Raw genomic sequence first — 27,366 nt, 5'->3', positions numbered from 1 at the left:
GTGCGGCCCTGGAAAATAAATAATAAAAAAAAATCACATTCACATTAAATACGCATTTCGGATGACATAAATAAGTACTAATCAATGTGCTTTATCGTCTTTATTGAAGTGCACTCTTACATCTACAAAAAACAGTTATTATAATAAAACATAATCACAATACTTTGGCATCCGTCGATAGGGAAAATATATCATAAATATATCACAATAACAATTTTGTGCATCGTCACCAACAACGTAATCGGTTAATTCAATTACCACAATGAACAATTATTAAAAACAAATTATTGTGCAAGTGAAGATATGTTCGTAGTAATGTCAATTTATTTAGTACAATCTATTTCAATAGAACTTAAACAGTTTAACATAAACAGTCTACTGATGACCAACAGTAGTATGGGGGGAAAGGGATTGTTAGTAATGGAGACTAAGAATCCCATTGTTAGCAATATACCTAACCAGGTCGACCTCCTCGCGGTTCTCCCTGGAAACTATCATTGTTAATTCCCGATGAATTCATCATGATGGGCTAACTGGCCAGTTTTCATTCTCATCTATCACCCTTCACTGGTGCTCCGCCAGCGTATCCGTTAGCGCAGAAGGGGTTACCATACCATTTTCACCCATCAAAAAAAAAAAAGACCAACAGTAGTACAAATAACAAATGTATTATTTTTTTTATACCATGAAAGTGGCAAAGAAGAATACAGCCCGTCTGATAGTAAATGGTCACTGTAGCCAATGGACGCTTGCAACACTAGGGGTGTCACGTGCGCGTTGCCCACCCTGAAGAATTCTTAATATATCCTTTTTGAACAACTCTATACTGTATTCTCTAGAGAAAACGTCGGCAAGGAGCTCATTCCACAGCCCAAACGTTCGGGGGAGAAAATTTCCATTGAAACCGCACTGTACGTGACTATAGTTCAAGCGTATGAGCATGAATTTCAATTTGTTACTAATTTCAACAGTAATTGCTTACCAAATCCTATTGAAACAGAATATACTTTTTAATTAATTAACAACAATAATAATATCCTTTGATTAAAAACTATTTACATATTCAATGATTCGCTTGATTTATAAATTCACTTGATTAATAAAAAAAATATTGGGTGGGACAAGTTATCAATGTAAGAGTGTCTTGATCGCTCATTTACTAACATACTCGTAGGTTATGTAAATTATAACTGACAAAGTGGACCTTATGTTGTATGAATAAATAAAAATATTATTATTATAAATGGATCCTCCAAAAAAATAATTCCGTACAGTATTAAAGTCAAGTAACTGAAGATATAGGTCAATAAAAAAATTACATTACAAATTGTACCTATCATGACATAAAGACATGGTGATTATATTAATTTTAAACATTACAACTGCACACTTAACTAAGTTATATATTTACATTTCTGTGCGATAATAATAGTACATTACTGCAGCGGCCAGCAACTGAGGCATTGATGGACGGACGTGCAAATGTGGGCCGAGGCGTAGCCGAGGTACACATACGTGAGTTCATCAATGCCTAGTTGTGGCCAAGGCTTGTATAGTACTTTTTTCAAACAATGCGCGGAAATCAAAAACACAATTTTACTTTTTAAGTTCAATGACGAATAACGAACAATAATAATTTTTCAAGCGCCATAATGTTCCTTTGTTTTTTTTTTTTCAATAAATAGCATTCTATTTGCAAGCCAGTTCAAAATTTAAATAAAACCTTTTATTAGTTACCTCCTTGGTGGCCATGTTTCAAAGTAAAAGGTCATTCCATTTTTACATTACAGGATAGATATAAGTTTACATAGTAATTTATCTGGCCGCAAAACACGACAGATAAGGGATTTTCATACAACTTTTGCCGGCCGCTGCCCGCATATATCTGGCCAGTACGGCAATTTCAATTTATCTCGAAGAAGACTGTTAAAATAATGCTCACATTTCCAAGCACGTTTGAGAAAACACATTTATAGGTATTTAACAATTTATATTACCAAAGACACCACTGCATAATGTTGCCTAATTCATTAATAAATGTTGCATAATGCCTGACTAGTATCAGTGTTGCCATAAATCATAAAAATCGCAATAGGACTTGTTTCGTATAACCCGCCAATATAAATGTACTAGTCCGATAATATAATGCCGTCGTGCGCGACGCATATTTAATTTGGCAGATTATGCAGAGCAAATCGTATTACGATCCACTAGCGTATATCGATAGCGCAGGCGGAGTGACCATTCTATTTTAACCCTTTAAAAACAATCCTATTATAATTCATGAAACATTACAGGTTTACAAAAATATTAAACATTTACCCCTTATTCATAAATAAGTCAAATTTCTCATAAACCTAGTTTAGCTATTGAACTGTTTTCTCTCCTTCTTTTGCGATAACTTCTCAATTTGAAAAAAAAAAATTGATAAAGCACTGTAATAGTCAAAATAGGTTTGTAAGAGATTTTATTTTTTTATGAATAAGGGGGTTAGTTTCCATACAGACTGGTTTGGAGAAATTTCGACCATGTTTAAAATTGGGCTTTAAAATAAATGAAATAAGATTTATTTTTTCATCGAAGTTACAAAGCGTAGAGAGATGAGGCGGACTTAAAGGAAACAGAATCCCTATAATCATAAGAGGCCATAATTATTACCATATTTTTTTTTTAATTTAATATACATTACTGTATTAAATTTTGTACTACTTATAATTACTGATATTGTACCATTTTAAAGGGTAATTAAAAAACAAAATGAGATATTATTGGACATAAATTTTTTGGTATTCAGAGTTCTATAAAAAAAAAGTATATAAAAAATTAATTATGGTTAAACTCTTTACAGATGATTATTACCCCCACAAGGTTCCCCCAAAGATAAAAATAAGAACTTGGATGGGGGGTATCATGGGCGAAACAGTGTACTCTGTTATGTCCATGGTACTGCTGATAGGCGACAATTACCACTTTCCATCAGGTGGGCCGTCAGCTTGTTTCCCATTCTAAGTTGTATAAAAAAAAAAACTTATTTGGAGCCATTTAAATCCCTGTAATTACTTTATCTGGTATGGCCAAGGGAAGAAATCACTCTACATTTTCATTTACCAATATCATGGACCCATTTAATTATATGGACTAAAGGGGGGTTGTTAATAATCTCCACGTGATACTATCTGGTAACTATTTTAGTCAACTAATGGTGAATTTGTCATCATGGGATAAAGACCTGACTCTGATCCCTCACTGGAATCCCGCTAACATTAATTCATAACACAGGCGGAATTACCAATACATTTTCATTTATTAAAAAAAAAAAAAAACTTTTATATATTTATAATAAATATTACTTTCGTTAATTTAAAATAAATTCCACATTAAAATGCTACAAAATGTAGTAAATAATTCGGTCACGCAAAACTACTAATTATAAAAAAAAACCTTATGACTAGATTAGATCCAAAATTCAAACGATAAAAATATCCCAAGCGATTTAATTGGCAAACATTTACTCTCACATTTCGTTCACTATATTAAACTTTCTCGTTTAATAACTACAATAATGGAGAAATGGAGACGTTACACTTTACCAATGTTTTATTTTATTTTTATTTTATTTTAAGTAAAATTCCAAAATCCTCCATCGATACAACTGCCATTCAAAATATTACACGAACACAATAAACAGCGGGTCTACCATGAAATGAAATTCCGAAATTTGGACTCAATTTCGTGTTTTTGTTTATACCAAAATCAGATCAATAAATGGAATTTAACATTTCGTTCGTCATACATCCTATCATAAAAGTCCAAAGGAACAATATTTTAACATTTTTAATATTTCCAAACGACATGTATTATGTAATTTTAACATCAAATTTGTGTTTCATTTGGCTCTGAAATTTCGGAAAACACTTCATGGTAGGCCCTCAGTTCTATGCGAAGACTTTGTTAATTCTTATCAAAGGAAATTAATAAATCAAGCTGAGAAAAATACATTCATGGTGCTATAGATACGGTCTTAATACTTACTAAGAAAACTACAACACGTAACGCATATGTTAATATAAAATAAATTCTCTTATTACAATAACAATATGGCCATAGTGTAATTATAGTTATAATACTCATGTAAAACATTGCCTACAGTATCATTCCACTATGCGATATATCACGTACCTCTGGGGTACTCTTCATTAATGCGTACCTCTGGGGTACTCTTCATTAATGCATACCTCTGGGGTACTCTTTATTAATGCGTACCACTGGGGTACTCTTCATTAATGAAGTAAAAAAAATGTCGTTCGTAATCTGTGTGCAAACTACGTTCTTTAATTTTGGGTATATTTTGGGATAATTTTATTTTGGGTACTTATACTGCACTGCTTTCTCTTTTAGGACACAGGTATTTATTAATATAATATTCTATTGATGTAATATTTCGTAATTTATTTATTTGTAAATAGAAATGAGTGCCGCATAATACCATCAGTTGTGGGAATCTCAAACTAAGATTACCCCGTGTTATGAATAACTAATTATCGAACATTTGGGGGTACTAGTTAATATAAAATCGTTTCCTACATTGATCCAGCTGAGTATCGAACTCGGGACCTCTTTTTGCAATAAAATGTGTCTACCACTGTACTTCGATAGTACAAATGGGATAATAAATTACACAACTCTATATAAGTCATAAAAGAGATGTGAAGTGTCTAGACACTGACCTTGCCTATATTTTACACAATTTTACTCAGATAACCGAGTATAGGTACCAACCAGAAATTTTATGTTTAAAAAACCATTGTAAAATAATGGTTTTGTCTAAAACACATGTACAATACCTTTGTTTTCGGTATGTATGCGTATTACCTTAAGTTACCACTACATTTAACACAAACCTACCCAGACAACCGTGTGAAGGTACCAGCGACGCGTTTGTTCTGTTTGTAAGACCATTGTATATTAATAGCTTTATCCATAGACACGTTGATGTTATAAATGTGTAGTACCTTCGTTTTCGGTATGTACGCGTACTGACAGCGCGGCTTCTCGCAGGGGTAATCGTTGTATGTGACGCCGGTGACCGCGGGCTGAGCGAAGACTGTGATATTATTAATGGGCGGTACCCCGTACCCCCACCATTTGACTACACTGGTGAGGTTCGTGCGATTCAAGTAGAACTCGATATGACTGTATTTCTTTTCATCATATGTATCTGTTGAAATAATGTTAATGATTAAAAAATTTGGAATCTATAAAATGTACAAAAGTCGTTTGCTTGGGTACCTCTGTCCCATTCGTGTTTCTACAGTGAAACAGTTGTGTTTGCATGGTTATGTTTCGGTTTAAAGGGTGTTAATTTACAGAGGCCAGAGGAATAGCACCTGAGTCCTCGGGAATGGCAACGCATGGGGGGTATCATGGGCGAAACACTATACTCTGTTATGTCCATGACACTACTAATGTCTATAGGCGTCGATTACCACTTTCCATCAGGTGGGTCGTTAGCTCGTTTGCCATTCTAAGTTGCATAAAAAAATCTATTTTTATTTTTATTGTTTTGTCGAACTTATTATTATACTTACTGGGGCTATCGCCGTCGTCCCAGTATAATTCCCCGAAGGCCTTGTTCATATCGCTCGGTATCACGATTAGCTGCATGGGAGAGCTGCGCGTGTTCGACGTACTGACGGGCCCGTGTACAGGGGGCTCTTGTAGCGGCAGTATCGCTCCACCCTGTACACGTTATACATATAAATAAATTCACAAATATAATTATTTAATTTGCAGAACTCAATCAGCCATAGTTACAATGTATTGAATGTTATTTGATATTTTTCACAAGTAAAATTGCAAAAAAATTAGAACGAGACTAACACGGGGCCTATTCTCTTTAGGAAATAGCGTGAATTTACAGGGTACAGAGGAATAATACCTGAGTCCTCAGGAATGGCAACACATGGGGGGTATCATCAGCGAAACAGTATACTCTGTTATGTCCATGCTACTGCTCATGTCTATACGCGACGGTTACCACTTTCCATCAGGTGGGCCGTCAGCTTGTTTACCATTCTAAGTTGTATAAAAGAAAAATAAATCATGAAAATCAGTATATAATATGCCTAAAAAACGATAGAAGATACAGTTGTATTAAATATTCCACTTTTGAAGTTGATTAAAAATACTTTTTACAATACTTCTTTCATCTACTTAACTTTACGCCAAGTTATCTACTTTCATGACTCGTCTCGTGCATGCCTGGGTCACGATGGGCCAATCATCCTGACTTCATTTTCATCTATTATCAGTCACTACCCACGGATACCGACAACATATTACTGACAGCGTTACCAAACCATTTTTATCCCATGACAAAAGAAATGTTTGTTATAATACAGATTGAAAATATTTTTTTTCATATAGTTTTATCTTTTATATATTTATATAACATTTTAAGTATTTCTTTTTATTTTATGTGTTTGCTTTTAATGAATTACTCAAGCTGTGCACATCATGTAATTGGATTATAACCTAGCCAAATCACAAATGTAACTATTATTTAAGTTTTCTATGGTTGTGATCTGTTTTATGTGCCAATAAAATAAAAAAAAATTACCTTGACAGCCACAGTCTGGTCTTCAGTAACGTTCCGAGTGGTGTTCTTGGCGAGGAAGGCGCCATCAACGATGTTGTACCAGAGCTGGGAACCTGGGAAGTACGGGGTGGCGTAGGTGGCGCCCTCTGTCAGGATGGGTGTCACCATCACGTACGGACCCACCATAAACTGGTCGTCTATATCGTACACCGCCTCGTTATCTGACCACCTATGGACATATAATGAGTAAATATAAATCATTTAAAGAAAACTTAATCGAAAACATTATATATGTATTATAATATGACATTATGAAAGGATTAAATCAATAAAACAGAATTTTTATTTGAATAAACTTAATTTTAAACATTTTTGAATAGTCATTTTTTATGATTCTACCATACAATTTAGAATGCAATTTCAGCTGAGAAGAACGAGCAAGAAACACAGCTGTTGTTTCTTTCAAATAAAATTAGTTTTCAAAGCATACGTTTTAAAATAAATAATTTGGTAATTAATTGCAGTTATATTAAACAAACTAATCACCACAAGTAACACCCATTCACAAAAAAAAAATAAACTTAATAGAAACTAAATATTTTCTTATAGAATGGAATGGCAACTAAGCTGATGGCCCATTTGATAGAAAGTGGGCTACCACGCGTCGCCTATAGACATTAACAGTACCGTAAACATCATAGAATATACAGTAAAAATTTAATAAGGCGTTACCATTACTGAGATCTAATGTGTTACGCCCTAGTACCATTTAATTGTATCGTCTTTGAAACTATAGTACATTACTGCAACAGCTAGCAACTGAGGCATTAATGGACAAACGTGCAAATGTGGGCCGAGGCGTAGCCGTGGCATATATAGGTGAGTCCATCAATGCCTAGTTGTGGCCAAGTCTTGTATAGTATATTACTGCATCGGCCAGCAACTGAGGCACTGATGGACGAACGTACAAATTGTGGGCCGAGGCGTAGCCGAGGCACACATACGTGAGTCCATCAATGCCTAGTTGTGGCCAAGGCTTGTATAGTACTTTTCTCAAAAATGCGCGGAAATCAAAAATACAATTTTACTTTTTAAGTTCAATGACGAATAACGAGTAATAATAATTTTTCACGCGCCATAATGTTCATTTGTTTTTTTTTTTCAATAAACAGCTTTCTATTTGCAAGCCAGTTCGAAATTTAAATAAAACCTTTTATTAGTTACCTCCTTGGTAGCCGTGTTTCGAAGAAAAAGGTCATTCCATTTTTAAATTACAAGCCAGATATGAGTTTACATAGTAACTTATCTGGCCGCAAAACACGACAAATATGGATTTTGATACAACTTTTGCCGGCCGCTCCCGCATGTATCTGGCCAGTACGGCAAGTTTGAATTATCTCGAAGAAGATTGTCAAAATAATGCTCACATTTCGAAGCACGTTTGAGAAAATAATATTTTTATTTGTGACAACGCGACAACTCACTCAAAGAAAAGCGGTCGCACGACACTGCCGCCGAAGACGTGCGCTCGCCAGAAGAGCGTGTAGTAGAGCGGCAGCAGCCGGTAGCGCAGCCGCAGCGCCCGCCGGCTCGCGCGCACCACCGCCGCGCCCATGCTGGCCGGGTCCTGCGGCTGCCGCCACGCCGCCGGATTAACACACCTCAGTACATACATACATACATACATACATACATACATACATATCTGTCACGCCTTTTTTTTATCGTCTGGAAAATACTTTACGCAGACCCATACACCTTGTGGGGGGTGAATGGATACTGTGGGAATCCCCCCGTAAGATGGGAGTGTACCCACCAAAAACCAGACGATATACCTTCGAGGTGCCATATGTCGGAGACATGGGTTCGTTATCGCACTCACCACATCTCGGACGGGATATCTGTCACGCCTGTCTCCCATTACGGTAGGTAGAAACAGTGGAACGCCAAATGCTTCGATTCAAACAAACCTCATTCGCTCCTTCCACATTCATCGATCTTTTCCTACACACTTCAGTAATGAAGCAAAATGAAAATTGAACTCCTTTTTCCGCACTTAATTATTGTTATTTGTGTTATAAGGCAATATGCTGTTGATGTTCCTTTAAATAAATAAATAAATTTGTCATTTGGGTACTGTAACTATTTTCTATTTTCAACCGAATTTAAAAAAAAAAAGTTTTCAATTCGATTGTAGTTTTTTTTTTTTTTTTTTATATTTGTTACCTCATATCTTTCGTTAACTTATAAACCAATTTAAAAAAAAAAAAATTTATTCAGAAAAGATACACTTACAAAATGGTCCCATAGAAATGTTTAGTTTTTAAATCAAAGTAACAAAAGTTTAAGTAAAAGTAATCAAAGTATCACAATTGAAATAAGTCTTTTTATATATACAACTTAGAATGGCAAACAAGCTGACGGTCCACCTGATGGAAAGTGGTAACCGTCGCCTATAGACATGAGCAGTACCATGGACATAACAAAGTATAACGTTTCGCCCATGATACCCCCCATGTGTTGCAATCGTTGAGAACTAGGGTGTTATACCTCTGTACCCTGTAAGTTCACTGCCATATCCCACCCTTCAAACCGAAACACAGCCATGCAAATACAACTGTTTCACGGGAGAAACATGAATGGGACAGGCATCTGTTATGGTCATCTGGGTAATAAAATTTAATTTTTTTCATAACTGGCTCCAATTTGCTCGGGCCAAGTCAGTATAAAATGAGAATAACAAGGATACCTTGGAGGTGTCCGAATTGTGATTCCTGGAGAAGGGGTAGAAGGCGCCGAGCTGCATCCAGCGGCGGCACAGCTCGGGGGTGGCGTCGCCCGTGAAGCCGCAGATGTCCGCGCCCATTAGCGGTACACCGAATATGGCGAAGTTCAGCAGCTCTGTAAGTACAGCTCTATAATTACTACTCGGGTGGGGGGAGATTATTAGTAATAGGGACAGGTGGCCTCATTGCTAGCAAGCCGTGTGAGGTCGACCTCCACGCGGGTCCCCCTGGAAACCATTGAGACTAATACTTGTTACATTCATCACGATGGGCTAACAGACCTGCTTTCATGCTCATCTATCATCTCTCACTGGTGCCCCGTCAGTGTATACCGATAGCGCAGGCGGCGTTACCATTGCATTATCATCCATTAAAAAAAAATTACAACTTGTGTGGGGGACTTCTACCCCATTTCGTTTTGGGTTGTTAATATTGGGGATTATTATAGCTTTATTACTAGCAACATACCTTATTTTTTTCTTTCACAAAAACTTTTGTTTCCGCCACATCCTTTTCGAGCTTATATGATACACGTGAAATTTCCTGTTTGCCTATACCTATCTAACTCCCACTATTATGTTTCTTCTATTTTACATTACCAACTATATGGTTTTAACTAGTCGTATCCCACTGCTTTAACCGCATAAATTACATAAAATATCCTATAGGCAAAGTTAGGATATAACCTATCCGTGTACTTAATTTCATTCAAATCGGCTCTGTAATTTTTACGTTTTTTTTTTTTTTATTTAATTAACATGCATAAATACATTAAAAAAAAAACTGGATTTTTTAGTACCACTTATCCCTCTTGGACTTGTGTGTGATACTTTACATTTCGTTCTCAAATGTCAATATTTACATTAAAATTCTGCTGTCTTAGCAAGGTTGGACAGTAAACAAGGTTTTGTTTAAACTTTATGTTTTAAACAGTGATATTGTTTCGCAAGTCGGTAGGTAGAGAATTTACTAATCGCGGTATGAGGTAGGCGCTCGTTCGCTCGCCATAGTAGTTTTTTGCTCGAGTATTGACTAGCTTGTTTCGCGCGGCGGAGCGTGTATGTATAGCATGTGTTATTTTTATTTGAATTTCCTGTTTAAGATGCCTCCCGTGATAAGAGTAACACGCATATCCATGATATTTTAGTTTATGCTTGCAGGGTGTGTTGCGCTACGTACCGGGCACGGTCATGCGCATGTCGTGCCAGGCGCTGCTGATGTCGCCGCTCCAGTGGCCGGCGAGGCGGCCGAGCCCCGCGAACGACGACCGCGAGATTATGAAGGGACGCTTGCCGCGGATCTCGCTCAGGGCGCTGCAACGGGACATATTGTTTTATGATAAAAAAATAAATAAAGAAGAGTACATATAAATGAGAAGAAAGAAGAGGCACTAGAAATTGGAAAGGTTAGAAGAAAGAATAGGCTCTAGAATTTGGAAAGGGGGAAATGGAGATTGTGACAATCGTGCAACTCTCAGCCGTTGTTCTTTGTACGCACCCCAACGCTGTATACGATTGCGTTTTTCTCGATTACTATCGGCACCGGCAGTTCGCACCTGTACTGCTCAGTTTGCTCCCACTTATCAGGCTGTTTCTCTGCTCAATTCTCTGATTGCTCAGTAGCCATTTATTTCATAATATATTCATTGATATATTTAATGACAAAATAGATATATTTTTTAAATGTTGTTTAAAATTTTTAAGTTTGTAAAATAAATCTATGGCTCACTACAAATTTTGGGTGACTGTAAGTGTGGTGAGTAATTTATAAGAAAATAAATAAATCAAATCAAAGAGACAGAGAGTTGGATGGTGGAACGATAATGAGAGAACTGATCACTATGAAATTTGTAGATATATAATTGGTTTTATTTAATTGGTTAACTGAGAGAGATTACTATATAGCATTAAGTGCGCCTTGTACCATACATTTTATTGCATGGCTATTAAAATATATAATAAATTGTCTTATAATGTAAAAAATTTGACCAACACACAGTTTAGGAGAAGATTGTTTGACTACTTAATTGATGGTTGTTTCTATTCTGTGAAAGACTTTTTGAATAGATGTAATTTGTGATACTTGACATTGTAAAAGCTTATTAGTGATTGTAATTTGAAGTAATTGGTTTTGTTGATGTTAATTTGACTTATTTTGGATATTATAAAAAAAAAAACATTTACACACCGAAATGGTAAATATTGCTGAACAATTACTTAACAATAACTTAAGATCTGCTACTGGCAATCACCAATATTTTGTAAATATTTTTTTTTTTAATTTTACTATTATTATTATTATTATTATAACGTGGTCAAATAAAGAATAAATAAATAAATGTCTGTTAGTAATATTTGATTGTATAGATTTAAATGTAATTTGATACATCGACCATTTTCATACCATCATGGAGGCAAAGCAGAGTTTAAGTTAGTTAAAAGTATACTTTTATTTTTATTCTCTTCCATTCCAGAAAGCTAACGGAAAAGATTTATTTATTTAGGCACAGTAATACAATTCACATTACATTGACTATAATAAGCTTTATAGGGGGGAAAGGGATTGTTAGTAATGGAGTTTGACAGCCCCATTGCTAGCAATATGCCTTATTAGGTCAACCTCCACGTGGTTCCCCCTGGAAACCATCGTGAACAATTCTTGTTGAATTTGTCACGATGGGCTAACTGACCTACTTCATCCTCACCTATCATCCTTCACTGGTGTCCCGCCGGTGTATACCGATAGCGCGGGTGGGGTTACCATTCCATTATCATCCATTAAAAAAATTAAAAAAAAAAAAAAGCTTTATAACTAAGTAATTGTTAATTCTATCGATTCTATCGATAAATCCATTTAATACTTGTTTAAATATGGTGAAGTTGCTAAAAATATAGAAATCTTACTAGTTTGTGGCCCGAGCCTCGAGTAGTCCGTATATGTTGTGCAAGTCCTTGTGAAGTCCGCCGTGGTGCTTCGCGTCCGCGCACAGCGTGTGTGTGGCGAGCGGGTCCATGTGGGGCCGGTACGGCAGGACTTCTGGTCCACAGTGGCCCACTGCTGTACCGTCCACGAAGTTAGACGGCTCATTCATATCCTGCATAGGGAAATGGCTTTAGAAGAGAATAGAATGGAATAGAATATTAACTATTAATTTTACAATGAGAGACTTTGTACAAAAGTCGATTGCTTTCGATTGATTGGGTACCGCTGTCCCATTCGTGTTTCAACCGTGAAGCAGTTGTGTTTGCATGGCTGTGTTTCGGTTTGAAGGGTGGGATATGGCGTGAATTTAATGGGTACAGAGGAATAACGTCCGAGTCCTCAGGAATGGCAATGCATGGGGGGTATCATGGGCGAAAGAGTATACTCTGCTATGTCCATGGTACTGCTCATGTCTATAGGCGACGGTTACCACTTTCCATCAGGTGGGCCGTCAGCTTGTTTGCCATTCTAAATTGTATAAAAAAAAAGTACTCCTAACATTACAGACATCTACACTAATACTCCGTGTGGTCCCGGCATAGAATGGGCCACCCCTTCCTTTCCTGTGGGTGTTGTAACAGGTGAATAAGGGGAACTTAATAGTCGAGGGATCGGCAGCAGCGTCCCTTTTAAAACATCACGAAAGCCTAAGTGCTAGTGCCAATTCGCATGCCAAGCGTGACAACTATTGGTAAAACAAGGCCTATGTTGAGCAGCAGACAATTAACGACTGATAAAATAATAAAAAATAATATAATAACAGAAATATTATAAAAAGTTTTTTTTTATACGTTTATTTATTTGTAGTGGATAAATCCCAAAAGAGTACTGAACCAATTTAAAATTACTAATGAGTTACGTAAGTTAGATATTATTAAAAAAAAAAAAATAGAGATCCATTTAAAAAACAGACAGTAACCCAAGGTATAAAAAATTTGTCTATTAAATCTAATAAAAAATACGAATTTATCTTTCTATCTATATACCCGTGTGAAGCCGGGGCAGATTGCTAGTTAACTATAAATGTATGTACTTACAATCCAAACACCATCGTATTTCACTTTCTTATAATACGCCGTCAACATTTCCACCCAATAAGCGGTCGCGTTCGGATGGGTAAAATCCGGGTACACGGTCAAACCCTCATTCCATACCTAGAACAGAACAGAATAGAAAACATTTATTGCCAGTAAACACACAATCACAATATAAAATACAGAAAATACATATACAAGAAGTGTCCCATACTAGGCAAAAGGAACCGGCTCAGCTGATACTGTGAGTGTCCCAGTGCAATGTGTACAGCTGTACAGTGCTGGTTTTCAGCCAGTCCCTCTCTTAACAAAACACAACAAAAATGCAAGGTTTTTCTTTTTTTATACAACTTAGAATAGCAAACAAGCTGACGGCCCACCTGATGGAAAGTGGTAGCCGTCGCCTATAGACATGAGCAGTATCATAGACATAACAGAATATATACAGATGGTACTGCTCATGTCTATGGGCGACGGTTACCACTTTCCATCAGTTGGGCAGTCAGCTTGTTTGCCATTCTAAGTTGTATAAAAAAAAATCAAAGTTGTGATAAGAAATATTATTATTATTACCTTTCCCAGCAACGGTTGGTTGGTGTTGTTTTTTATGAAAACGTCCATCTCGATGCCGCGGTCGTACGGCGGGTACGTGCCCGGTTTCTGAGACGCACTGATGCCCGGATCTAAAAACAAACAATCTTTTTTTTTATAATAACAGAGCACGGGAATACAATTATAAATAATTAAACATTGTGTCCCACAAAAAACCAACTTTAAGTGTGACATAAGCATTTATTTTGATCTAAAATCTAAAGTACTAAAGCGATTTTGATAAAATCTCTATGAGACCAATATGTAAGTACATCCATTCAAATAGGAAAAGAATTTTCCAAATCAGTTCACAACTGACAAAGTCAAGAGGTAACACAAAATTAAAAAAACTCTTTTTACAAAATTTCTAATATTACTCTCTGTTTAGCGTAACGGTTGACTGGTAGAGAATACCATCAGGTATTAAGTCCGCCCTGTAGACATATTTTAATGTGTGCAAAAGTATAAATAAATAAAAATTTAAAAAAAAAACATAATGACTTAAGAAAATGTTGTGTACATCTGTAATTGGTGTAAAACATAATTAATCACTTAAGAAAATGTGTACATCTATAATTGGTGTAAAACATAATGACTTAAGAAAATGTTGTGTACATCTGTAATTGGTGTAAAACATTATGACTTAAGCAAATGTTGTGTACATCTGTAATTGGTGTAAAACATAATGACTTAAAAAAAAAGGTTGTGTACATCTGTAATTGGTGTAAAACATAATGACTTAGGAAAATGTTGTGTACATCTGTAATTGGTGTAAAACATAATGACTTAAGAAAATGTTGTGTACATCTGTAATTGGTGTTAATGCAAGATGCAAGCCCTGTATATCAATTAAAATAATTGTTTGTATTTACATTGTTAATGTACCTTTTAAAATAAATAAATAAATCTTATGTGTTTATACAATGTATGCAGATCGTATGACTGCCTATTTTTATTTTTAAAATAACATACAATTTACATGAAAAAGTTTTGCTGGAAAAAATCTCTTATTAGAGATAAGCTCGTCTTTGTACATTATGTTTCAAATGAATTGTGGTTAACATTATATTTTGTGTACAATAAAGAATAAATAAGCGAATTGAGACGTTGCTTTTTATTGAAGTCGATTGAAAAGTACTACGTGTACATACCAATAATCATGACGTACCGCATCCCCTCCTTATGCAGCTCGTCGACGAAGTCCGGCAGGCCCGCGAACCGCTCCTCGTCGTATGTGAAGTCATTACGGTTCTTCATGTAGTCGATATCGTTCCATTGCACATCCTATCAAGAAGCGTTTTTTATACAACTTAGAATGGCAAACAAGCTGACAGTCTACCTGATGGAAAGTGGTAACCGTCACCTATAGACATGAGCAGTATCATGGATATAACAGAACATACTGTTTCGCCCATGATCCCCCCTGCGTTACTATTCTTGAGTTCTTAGGTGTTATTTCTCTGTATCCTGTAAAGTCGCTGCTATATCTTATCCTTTAAATCGAAACAGCAATGCAAACACTACTGCTTCACAGTAGGAACACGAATGGGACAGAGATGTCCAAGCAAACGACTTTTGCACAAAGTTTCCCTGTGATCAAATTTTAGTGTGGTAGTTTATAAATTGTACTTAGTGGAATGAACACAAATATTATTTTTTTTTAGGTCTGGGTACTTAAATATTTGTAATTATATTGGAAAGAACATATAAAATATTTATGAAAGCTGCCATGCAAACACAACTGTGATTACAAATGTTTGCAATTCTATTTCATAGGATGAAAATGGAATACTAACCATGCCCCTGTGTTATTATATATATATATATATATATATATATATATATATATATATATATATATATATATATATATATATATATACATACATATATATATATATGCTTCAGTAAGGTAGCTTCATTTCAGATGAGAATGAAATCAGATCAGTAGGACCCATAGTAGCAAATCACTACTTTTTAGAGTTAATTTTTTTTTGGAGTACGCAAACAAAGTCTCAGGTAAAAGTTAGTGATTACATAATAGTAAATTGCTAATATTCGACAACGTTACTGTACTCACGAAAGGTATGCCCGCGTCGCGGTTTCTCTTCCACACATCACGTGTCGCGTTCAGTGATAAATAGTTGAACCTGAAATAGTATTGCGCTGTTAAATAAATAAATTAATAAAATTATTTTTTATTCAAGTAAATTTAATTGTAAAAAATTTTGAATAATAATTTTATAATTTGAATAACAGTTCAGAATCCAATTTCAGACGAGAAGAACAGGCAAAAAAGACAGCTGTCGATTTTTTAAATTTTTTTCGAATAAATTATTTGAAAAAAGCTACGTATTTTTCAACAATCTTTTTTTATGCAATTCCGAATAAGAAACGAGCTGGCCACTTAATGGAAAGTGGTTATCATTGCCTATATATTATATATGAACAGTACCGTGGACATAACAGACTATACTGTGTCGCTCATGATACGCCTCATTCTTTGCCATTTCTGAGAAGTAATGTTATGCCATTGTACCCTGTAATTTCACTGCCCTATCGCATCCTTTAAAGTGAATCATAGTTATGCAAAAACAATTGCTTCGCGGCAGAAAAACGAATGGGACAGAGGTACACAAGCAAACTACTTTAATACAAAGTGTCCCTCTTATTAAAATAAAAAATAAAAAATTTCAGCAAAACGTAAACTAAGTTGTATTTGGGTTGTATACTGACTTGCATAGATGGAAGCCGAGCGCCCAGTAGGGCGGCAGCGCGGGGCGGCCTAGTATAGCGGTGTACTGCTGCAGCACGGCGGCGGGCGTGGGCCCGGCCATCACCAGCAGGTTGAGCACACCGCCGGTGGCGCGGAACGTGATGGCGGGCGCCGGCTGCACCACCACGTCTGCCGGTATATTCACGTCAAGTTTCTACATATTGCGGGTCTACCATGAAATGAAATTCCGAAATTTCGGACTCAATTTCGTGTTTTTGTTTATACCAAAAACGGATCAATAAATGGAGTTTAACATTTCGTTCGTCATACATCCTATCATAAAAGTCCAAAGGAACAATATTTTAACATTTTTAATATTTCCAAACGGCAGGTATTATGTAATTTTAACATCAAATTTGTGTTTCGTTTGGCTCCGAAATTTCGTAAAACATTTCATGGTAGGCCCTCTAGATACATCTCGCGGCTGTAATAAAAGTATATATATATCGCTCATAACATCGCTCATAACATTCTTGAAGCTATATCTGTTTATAATATGACTAGCGACCCGCCCCGGCTTTGCACAGGTGCAATGTTGATACTAAATAGCGCAGCCGGTTCATTAGAAACTTCTGAAATTATCAGTGTTTCTCTACTGTATTATGCATGTATTATACATATAAACCATCTTCTTGGGGGGAGGGGAAAAGATTGTTAGCAATGGAGTTTGACAACCCCCTGGAAACCATCGTGAACAATTCTTGTTGAATTCGTCACGATGGGCTAACTGACCTACTTCATCGTCACCTATCATCCTTCACTGGTGTCCCGCCGGTGTATACCGATAGCGCGGGAAGGGGTTACCATTCCATTATCATCCATTTAAAAAAAAACCTTCCTCTTGAATCACTCTATCTACTAAAAAAAACCGCTTCAAAATCCGTTGTGTAGTTTTAATGATTTAAGCATACATAGGGACAGACAGACAGCGACAGCGACTTTGTTTTATACTGTGTAGTGATTTTCTAATAAATACAGCTTCTTTATATATCGAATGCCTGCAGCATTTGTTTACATTTGTTTTGTCAAAACACATTTTAGTAAGTCAAGTAATAAGACTAAAAATGAGATTTCATACCCATTGCGTTCGAGTTGAGTAGAAACACTCCGTGTGCGTTACCGCCGGGTTCTATTCCCATGTAGAATGGATGAGTGCCATACAAGTTAGCCTGTAACATCATATACTTTTGTAAAATAAAACATACCAGTTTTCATTGTAACGGGATTAATTTACAGGAAATTATGAGGTCTTTAATTACAATAAAAAAAAATTTACGAGTTATAAATCTGATTTTAGCTGCTTTCTCGTTTAGTAAATTCTATATAAATAATTGTTATAAATAATTGTCCATAAGGCAAAGATATTGTATAAATACAAAAAATACAGACAATAATAGATGCTTTTTTTTTAAATAAAAAAAAAAAATACAAGAAAACCAGATAAAGGTCATAATCATATCAGCTTTTAACTGTCCACTGCTGAACATAAGCCATAACATAAGCTAAGGGGTTTTTGCCAGTAATTACTACTATTGGCAGGCGAATTGGCAACCACAGTTAGGCTTTAGAGATGTTTTAAGAGGGACGCTGCTGCCCAACTCTCACCCTCCCTTAGTCGCCTTTTACGACACCCACGGGAATGGAAGGGGTGGCCTATTCTATGCCGGGACCACAGGGGAACGATAACGGCAAGGTAACATATCACGTACATGTTGTAAATAGCAGGATGCAGTAATAAAATATATATGTATTTGTGATATAAAATAATAAGTTTAGTGAAAAAAATACGAGACATGTCTTATAAAAATCTGACATAGAGCAAACATAAAAATAATACATTGTTCTAAAAAACCTCAATGTCAACAGCCAGTATTAAAACTTCAACATTACATTCTCAATAGGTTTCCTGTCGCGGTTGTAGAGTGCAAAGGTTTGCCAGTTCATGTCTATCATAAACCTCGCCCGTCTCTCGCCCAGGCCGAATATGTGATGGGTGGGCAACACGGCTGACAGCTGCAGCATCATATCCGATAAGATCAACCCGCCCACGTCCTCTGTGTCAAATCTGCAATATTCAAACCCAATAGAGTGAGATCCCATAAAGCAGCAGCTTTTAATGGTAGCTTCCGATATCAAGCCACAAAATGTTGGAACAATATACCACCTCCCATAAGACTGATCGCCACTAAGTCCAATTTCAAAATTAATTGACAAAAATTCTTAATTGAGAGGCAAAAGTTAAACATTCCCACAAGTTACCTCTATGTTCCATTTGTCTGCTAGATAAACTATCATATCTGTCTGTTTACTGTATATCTATCTGTTTACTGTATGGATAATCTGGTAGTATTGTTTTATTGTTACAGTATTCCCTTTGGCCGCAACAGAATATTAGTGCTTTGCTCTTTTGAGGGCGAAATAATAAACTGAGTTGTCACCATTTTGTATTGTTATGGCACACGCACAAAGAAAAATTGTATTTAGCTTTATGTATTTTTTTAAAATAATTTATGTTATCTCGCTTTTTATGTATATCTATATATGTTACAATTTGTTACAATTTAGAAATTATCTATCTATCTATCTATACCTACGTAATTTTATTAAAACAATTTTTTCTGAATGTGACAATAGGGAAGAACTAATTATTAAAAATCCAAAAAAAATTAATTGGCCACTATGGATCAATTGACGGAACTACATCCCCACCCATCATCCGTCACCTATACCCCGCGATCGTAAACCAATAATAGCATAAGCGAGAATACTGTTTCATTGTCTTATATTAAAATCGAGAAAAAAAGTTATTTCTTTTTTTATACAACTTAGAATGGCAAACAAGCTGACGGCCCACCTGATGGAAAGTAGTAACCGTCGCCTATACACATGAGCATAACAGTACCATGGACATAACATAGTATACTGTTTCGCCCATAATAACCTATCATGCGTTGCCATTCCTGAGGACACAGATGTTATTCCTCTGTACCCTGTAAATTCACGCCATATCCCACCCTTTAAATCAAAACACAGCCCATGCAAACACAACTGCTTTACGGTTGAAACACGAATGGGACAGAGGTACCCAAGCAAACGACTTTTGTACAAAGTCTCCCTCCCTTCCTTTTTATCCTTCTAAAGGTCGTTTTGAGTTGCTATTTGCATATATAAAAGCTATCTACACACTACTGTCTCACCCATATTTCTGCCATGAAACTGCCACTGTGTAATACTCGGTTGTGATTCAGTTTTTAAGGTAGGTCATGGCATTTTTTTTATGGATGATAATGAAATGGTGACCCAGCCAGTGCTATCGGTATACACTGGCGGGGCACCAGTGAGGGATGATTAGTGAAAATGAAAAGGTCAGTTAGCCCATCGTGATGAATTCAACGATAAATTAATCACGATGGTTTCCAGGGGGAACCGCGTGGAGGTCGACCTAATAGGGCATATTGCTAGCAATAGGGCTGTCAAACTCCATTGCTAATAACCCCTTCCCCCCCAAAGGTCATGGCATTGCAATTACAGGACACAGAAGCTTAAGACTACAATCCCCAGAATGGTAATACATGAAGGGTGGGGGGATTGCTAGTAATGGGGACTAGCGGCTCTATTACTAGCAATATACCCTGTTATATATATAGGGGCGACCTCCACATGGTAACCCCTAAAAATAAAATGTGGTTATTCCCAGATTAATTTGTTACGATGAAGCTAACTCATCATCATCTTCATCTATCACCACTCACTGATACTTCACCAGTGTATACCGATAGCGCAGGCGGGGTAATCATTCTAAAAACCTTACCTTAGCTTGTAACTTGGGTACCTTACGAGGTATTGTGTTTTTTGTAATGCCCCATGTGAAGTAAATGGCTATAGGCGACGATTACCACTTACAATCAGGTGGGTCGCATAAGCATATTTGCCGTTCTAAATTACCAGTTAAGCACCAGGGGGGCTACCATGAAATGAAATTCCGAAGTTTCGGACTCAATTTCGTGTTTTCGTCCATACTTAAATCGGCCCAGTGAATGGAGCTTAACATTTCGATCGTTATAAATACTACCATAAAAGTCCAAAGGAATAATATTTTAATATTTTTAAACAGTAAGTATTATGTAATTTTAGCATCAAATTTGTGTTTCGTTCGGCTCCGAACTTTCGGAAAACATTTCATGGTAGGCCCTCAGAACGTAAGGAGTAAGTAACGGGAAAAACCGTCAACATCGAGCTAGTTGTAACCTTTCAAGTTATGAGTTAATGTATGTATGTATGTATGATTACTTACATGACCACATCGTCGCTGTCCCTTATTACTTTAAATCCAATACCGGACCCGTCCTCTGGTATTTTCACCCTCAGCTTCATGTCCGTCAATGGTTTTGGGACCATTGCGATCTCAGGATACGGAGGCTCGTATCTATTGTGCTCGGCGTCGTAAATCTGTGGTGAAACATAAGGGAGCTTCCATTAGTGTGAGCTTGAAAGGGGGAATGAATTAAAGACATCACATTTATAAGGGATCAGATAGAACATTAGAAAATACTACGTTCTTTTTAATGGGTGATGATGGTATGGTAACCCCGCCTGCGCTAACGGTATACACTGGCGGGGCACCAGTGAAGGATGATAGGTGACGATGAGGATATTTTCATACAACTTTTGCCGGCCGCCGCCGATACAGCAAAGTCGATCAAAGATATCTGTTTAAGTGGATGATTATTAATGATCCAAATATCTACGGCAATTTTGTTTTAAAGCCAACTTCGATTAGTCTCGAAGAAGATTGTCAAAATAATGCTCACATTTCCAAGCATGTTTGAGAAAAAATAGATTTATATACATCATGTGCATGCAACGTGTTCTATGATTAACTTTTTAAATTATCAGTTAAAACTATTGACTACAGTATGGGCTTCTTCAAAAATGGAGTAAAGAGGTTCCTTCAGGGTCGGCAACGCGCGCATAATATCTCTGGTTTTGCAGGTCATGTCTATAGGCGACGGTTACCACTTACCATCAGGTGGGCCGTATGCTTGTTTGCCACCTCAGTGGTATAAATTTTTTTTTTAAATCTACAGGTTAAATTGCGAACATGAACAAAAAAAACACTAACACTTAAAATAGGTTAATTGGACGATAAAAATAATTTTCCATCTTCACGCCAAGTCCCTTGCGGTGTAGGCAAAATGAACCGAGTTTCAAGACCTCTATCTTTAGATAAATCTCTTGTTTCCTGCACTTTCATAACTCGTCTCATATCAGGGTAAAATACATAACATCAATAAGTTACCTTAATTTGCACCACTTCATCCGACAAATATTTGATGTCGATCCGGGCGAACTCGAAATCATCCGGATACCCGGACGGCCGTGCTTTCTCATAGAATACGGTGGTGGAATGTTTGTCCTCGGTCATGTTGAGGAAACGGAAAGTATCGTACTGCGGCGGGAAGAAGCAGTACGGGATACCGTCTTTCTGTTCTAGTGTCACGGGATTCCAACAACAGCCTATAAATAAAAATAATTAAGGTTTTTTTTTAATGGATAATAATAGAATGGTTACCCCACCTACGCTAACGGTATACACTGGCGAGGCACCAGTGAGGGATGATAGGTGAGGATGAAGATGGTCAGTTAGCCCATCGTGACGAATCTAACAATAAATCAATCACGATGGTTTCCAGGGGGAACCACGAGGAAGTCGACCTGACAGGGTATATTGCTAGCAATGGGGCAATAATTAGGGTTACAAAACCAGTTATTTTGATTTAAAAACTACTATCACTGGATCGATTTTGATAAAATTCCTATGGGACCAATCTGTGAGTGATATCCTTTCAGATAAAAATACACTGTATCACTCATGGTACCCATCATGTTCCGGAGAAAACGGAATTGTTAGTAATAGGAACGTTATTCCCCATTGCTAGCAATAAACCCTGTCAGGTTGACGTCCACTACTCCCCATCCGAAAACCATCGTGATTAATGAATCTGTCACAATGGGCTAACTGACCTAGTTTCATCCTCACCTATAACCACTCACTGGTGCCCCAATCCCGATAGCGCAGGCGAGGTTATCATTCCATTGTCATTTACTAAGACCCATCAGGTTACATTCATCATTTCAGTCATTATCCGTCCACTGCTGGACATAAGCCTCCCCCATAGACTGCCATAAAGAACGGTTCTAAGCCACCTGCAATTACTGACTCCCTGCAATGTATTTCAGGTCGTCACTCCATCTAGTGAGGGGGTCGTCCTACACTGCGTTTACCCGTACGCGGTCGCCACTTAAAAATCTTTCTTCTATGGAGGACTATGGTATTATTACGTAAAACCAACCTCTATTAACGCAATCCTTCTCATTGGGACTGCCCCGTGGGAAACAATCGAAGCGCATGTTATCAGCAATCTTCTCACACATCTCCTTCAATATTTCCGGGGTACGTTCCATGTAGCTCTTCTTGTTGTAGTCTCTCCGCCTTGTGAACTCGGTGGCGTTGCCTTTGTTCTTTGTGCTTAGATTATTGTGGTCGTGGTATCGATGCTCGGGCAGAATCTGTTTAAGGTATATTATTTAATAATTTAATACTATTTTTTTATACAACTTAGAATGGCAAGCAATAGGTGACCGCTCACCTGATGGTAAGTGATAACCGTCGCCTATAGACATGAGCGGTACCATGGACATAACAGAGTATACTGTTGCGCCCATGATACCCCCCCATGCGTTGCCATTCCTGAGGACTTAGGTGTTATTCCTCCGTACCCAGTAAGTTCACGCCATATCTTACCCTTCAAACCGAAACACAGCCATGTAAACACAACTGCTTTACGATTGAAACACGAATGGGACAGAAGTACCCAAGCAATCGACTTTTGTACAAAGTCTCCCTCTGGTGAAATATAAATATTTATTTGGTATAAAATCAAAATTAGGATAGATACTGATTATATGCTAAATACAATGAAACCAAGAAGTAGTTGATTTTAATATCAATTCCCTATCATTTATGCAAAAAATATTAGATTATTTTTAATTTGGATTTAAAACAGTTTTTTGAATCGGATTTTCTAGTTTGGAAAGAATATGTAATTTTTTTATTATTATTATTTAATTTATTTATTTTAGATAACTTGTATCAATTTTTGTTAGTAAATATACTTAAAAACTATGTTAATACTTGATCGCTAATAATGATCTAGTACTCTCGGCAAGCATTCTCACGAGAGTAGATACTATCTAATTTATTTACAAACATCTTCAGAACACTGTTGCCACTCCCGCATATTCTATGTAAAAACAAAGCTGTCTTTTTACGCACGACTGCGTCAAAACCATCTGTGTGAGCTTCGGCAAACATCGCTGAGGCGCTACAGAAGACTTTGAGTGATATTGGATTTTGGATTTGTTACCATAGGTACATATAATGGAAACTCGATCATTAGTGTCAGACTGAGATTTGACTTTTTATGTTTAACCTTCAATTTTACCTTTTCATACGTAAGTGGTGTTGGCGGCTTCTTTGTATTATCAGGATGCGCTCGCTCCCACAGTTTCCTGCAATTCAATGTTATCTTGTAGGAGTTGATAATATTGAATATGTTAATTACTTAATGACAATTCAAATTTTCCTAATTATCAACGAATTTCAAAAACAGAAGGAATTTAATAATGAAGTTAGATTTTATTTCATCTGAAAGGATAACTTTCAGATAAGTCACATAGAAATTTCATCATCAGAACTACAGGATTTGATTCAAGTGTTTTTTTTTTAATCTATTTGTTATACATCTGCTTTATATGATTTAAAATTACTTCTTATTTGTTATTTAATATTAAATATTTACATGTTTATAATATTTATAACTAAAGTTTCGAAATTAAATTCAAATTTAGAATTCTCCGAAACTCATAGATACTCTTTATCATATTACAAATCGACTCTTCATTCAAAGCGGTCTTAACTTTACGGCGGCGATAACAAAGAAACTGCTTTGCGTTTTACATGAAGGTACCACTCTTAAGAACAAAATATCTCGTGTAGTAAAACCCTTGAAATAAATCCATGCATTAACATATATTAAAATTATAGAATTTTTATTGTGCCTCTGATTAAACTGTTTATTTTTTTAATTAATAAATTACTCTTCACCATCCAAAGGTTGCTTGGCCTCATTTTAATGATAAGGTCATCATTGTTTACTCAGTGTAATCTTGTAATTGTTTATTAATATAATAATAAATATGTATAAAGTTTACTAATGTAATCTTTTGGAGGGAACAAAGAGCATTTATCTATTTTCATACAACAATAACACAGGTATATGTCACTTATCAAACTGGGACATGCTAACTTATTTATTTGAGATAACATGACCTATCTGCGAAATCAGTACTAAGTATAGTAATAATAACGATGAATACCTGTAATGCTCCTCTCCCCAGGTACCGCCCATTGCACCAGAGGCCGCCCACCAGGCACCGATGCACAGAGCACACAGCAGCAAGAGACCCAGCACACCTGACCCCATGCCAGGGAAGTGTTCCCACGCACGCTGGAATATATTGCGGCTCTCGGAAAACCGCTGATATCTGTGAACATACATTTCAACCATGTTGTTTGTTTACTAGTAAAAACATATTTTTTTATTATTTCAGCCTTAGCTGCCCACTGCAGAACATAAGCCTTTCCCATAAGGGGTGTTTTGGCAGTAGTTGCCATGCTTGGTAGGCAGGTTGGCAAACACAGGAAGGCTTTTAGAGGTTTTTTTTAATGGATGATAATGGAATGGTAGCCCCACCTGTGCTATCGGTATACACTGGCAGGGCACCAGTCGAGAATGATAGGTAAGGATGAAGTAGGTCAGTTAGCCCATCGTGACAAATTCAACAAGAATTGTTCATGATGGTTTCCAGGGGTAACCACATGGAGGTTGACCTAATAAGGCATATTGCTAGCAATGGGGCTATCAAACTCTATTGCTAACAATCAGGCTTTTAGAGGTGTTTTAAGAGGGATGCTGCTGCCCATCCCTCGCTCTCCCTTAGGACATAGGACATTCACGGGATTAAGGGGAAAGGGATTGGTAGCAATGGAGTTTGACAGCCCCATTGCTAACAATATACCTCAACCTGATAGGGTAAATCGCTAGCAATGGGACTGGTCCACATTACTAACAATCCCTTTTCCCCTACAGACAATACTTATAAAATACAAACACTAGTCTAGTATACACAAAGCACTGACTGAATATTGTATAATTATTTTAAAAATAGCTTTTTATACTTGGTGTTGGATGTCAATAAACAATGCAACATTAAAGACATATATATATCAAAAGTTTTATTACTTTTATTGTATAGTCATAGATAGAGACAGATAATAAATAAAGCAATTTATATGAAAATTATTTGTGTCACTGCATTGCAATAACATTACAAAAATGTCTTCATTGACATGTCAATGATGAGATTTAAAAGGATGCCAACCAAAATACACTGTGAAAAATGCATAACATTGATGAATTAAAAAAAAAATGTAATGTTATGTACCAATGAATCTGTTTATATGTATTACTATGACACTATCTGATTTTTTAAGCTATTATATATAATTTATATATATATGGTGCCCTGCATTATAGTTGAAGCAGACAGTAGCCTGCTACTATTAGTATCAATATAATGTTCAACCTTGAGACTGTTCTTAATATCAAAAATGAATGCATTAATTGAATTATAAATCATACTGTATTGTATAGGAACTTTAGCCATATGTTAACTTAAATAGTTTTACATGTGACAGGAATATGACACAAGCAGTTATTCAGAAGCACAGTTTACAACTATGTAGCCAGCAACACTGTATGATCAGCAATTATCATCATTAGTTTTACTTGAATAAATCAGAGGTGCCTACAAAAACAAACTTACCTATGTTCCCTGGAGCTGGACTCCCCTTCATTCCTAGGCTTTGGTATTACCCCACTAAAGAGGGGCCCACGATTGGTCTTTCCATTGAATCTCCCAAATGGAGCAAATGAGTTTGATAGTTTTCTTTTAAAAGTAACATTTTTGGGACCACTTAGCGACGTTTCTGTATGGCTTTCTAAATCCCTGCTCGATGATTCTCCTTCATTTTCACGGTATTTTGCCGTCTTATCACTTTCATAACAAAGCCGATAATTTATGTTGTCATTCAAAGTCAACAAATCTGTTTTGCAATTAGGCGACTTATCACAGAAATCTTCGAAGGACACAATCTCGTAATCTTCGTCGTCGTCCCTAGATTTATCAGATTTATAAGGTATTTTCGGCATATTGCCTGCCATTTATCAGACAAAAAATATTTCCAAGTTCAGTTATAATAAAATCTTCATTTAGAGAAGAGAATTCAAATAACCGGGCTAGTACTGTAGAGGAAAATAGATATCATCTTCGTGTTTGTCCAATGAACTTTCAAATGAATCTTAAATTAGAACGTTCAAATCGAAGTTTGAATTAGGAAACAAAGAAAACAACAAAGATAAAAAATTTACTGACAAATTGGAATTGGCAATTTTAGTTTTGTTTTTTTTCTGACAA

General features: G+C 36.3%; 1 protein-coding gene across 2 annotated transcripts; it reads right to left on the bottom strand.

The window, feature by feature from the left end:
* Positions 1–85: 85 nt before the first annotated feature.
* LOC113517954 (lysosomal alpha-glucosidase-like) lies at positions 86–27,366 on the bottom strand. Of its 2 annotated transcripts, none has more exons than XM_052894044.1 (20): positions 26,716–27,366; positions 25,207–25,374; positions 24,273–24,339; positions 23,121–23,337; positions 22,067–22,284; positions 21,062–21,216; positions 18,658–18,832; positions 17,846–17,936; positions 16,728–16,896; positions 16,072–16,141; positions 15,143–15,275; positions 13,974–14,083; positions 13,404–13,520; positions 12,288–12,478; positions 10,564–10,697; positions 9,348–9,499; positions 8,083–8,225; positions 6,620–6,827; positions 5,589–5,739; positions 86–5,218 (listed from the first exon to the last, which is right to left on the bottom strand). In XM_052894044.1, exons 1-20 carry the CDS (start codon positions 27,111–27,113, stop codon positions 4,902–4,904), a joined length of 3,384 nt encoding a protein of 1,127 aa, XP_052750004.1. In that variant the 5' UTR covers positions 27,114–27,366; the 3' UTR covers positions 86–4,901. The 2 variants fall into 2 exon arrangements, with proteins under 2 accessions (XP_052750004.1, XP_052750003.1); XM_052894043.1 differs by having other exon boundaries at positions 8,083–8,231; positions 26,716–27,365.

This window comes from Galleria mellonella, unplaced genomic scaffold (assembly GCF_026898425.1).
Source record: "Galleria mellonella isolate WM207_F2 unplaced genomic scaffold, CSIRO_AGI_GalMel_v1 utg19, whole genome shotgun sequence".
Taxonomy (NCBI): Eukaryota; Metazoa; Arthropoda; class Insecta; order Lepidoptera; family Pyralidae; genus Galleria; species Galleria mellonella.
Note: the sequence above shows the minus strand (reverse complement) of the source record. Positions and strands in the feature narration are given on the sequence as shown.

Excerpts from the sequence above, each read along its gene's own strand:
- LOC113517954 (XM_052894043.1), bottom strand. The coding sequence starts at position 27,113 with ATGGCAGGCAATATGCCGAAAATACCTTATAAATCTGATAAATCTAGG. Across the intron at positions 21,217-22,066 it reads ATGAAGTGGTGCAAATTAAG|ATTTACGACGCCGAGCACAA; the intron begins GTAACTTATTGA and ends GTTTCACCACAG. Across the intron at positions 18,833-21,061 it reads GACAGCGACGATGTGGTCAT|ATTTGACACAGAGGACGTGG; the intron begins GTAAGTAATCAT and ends TGAATATTGCAG.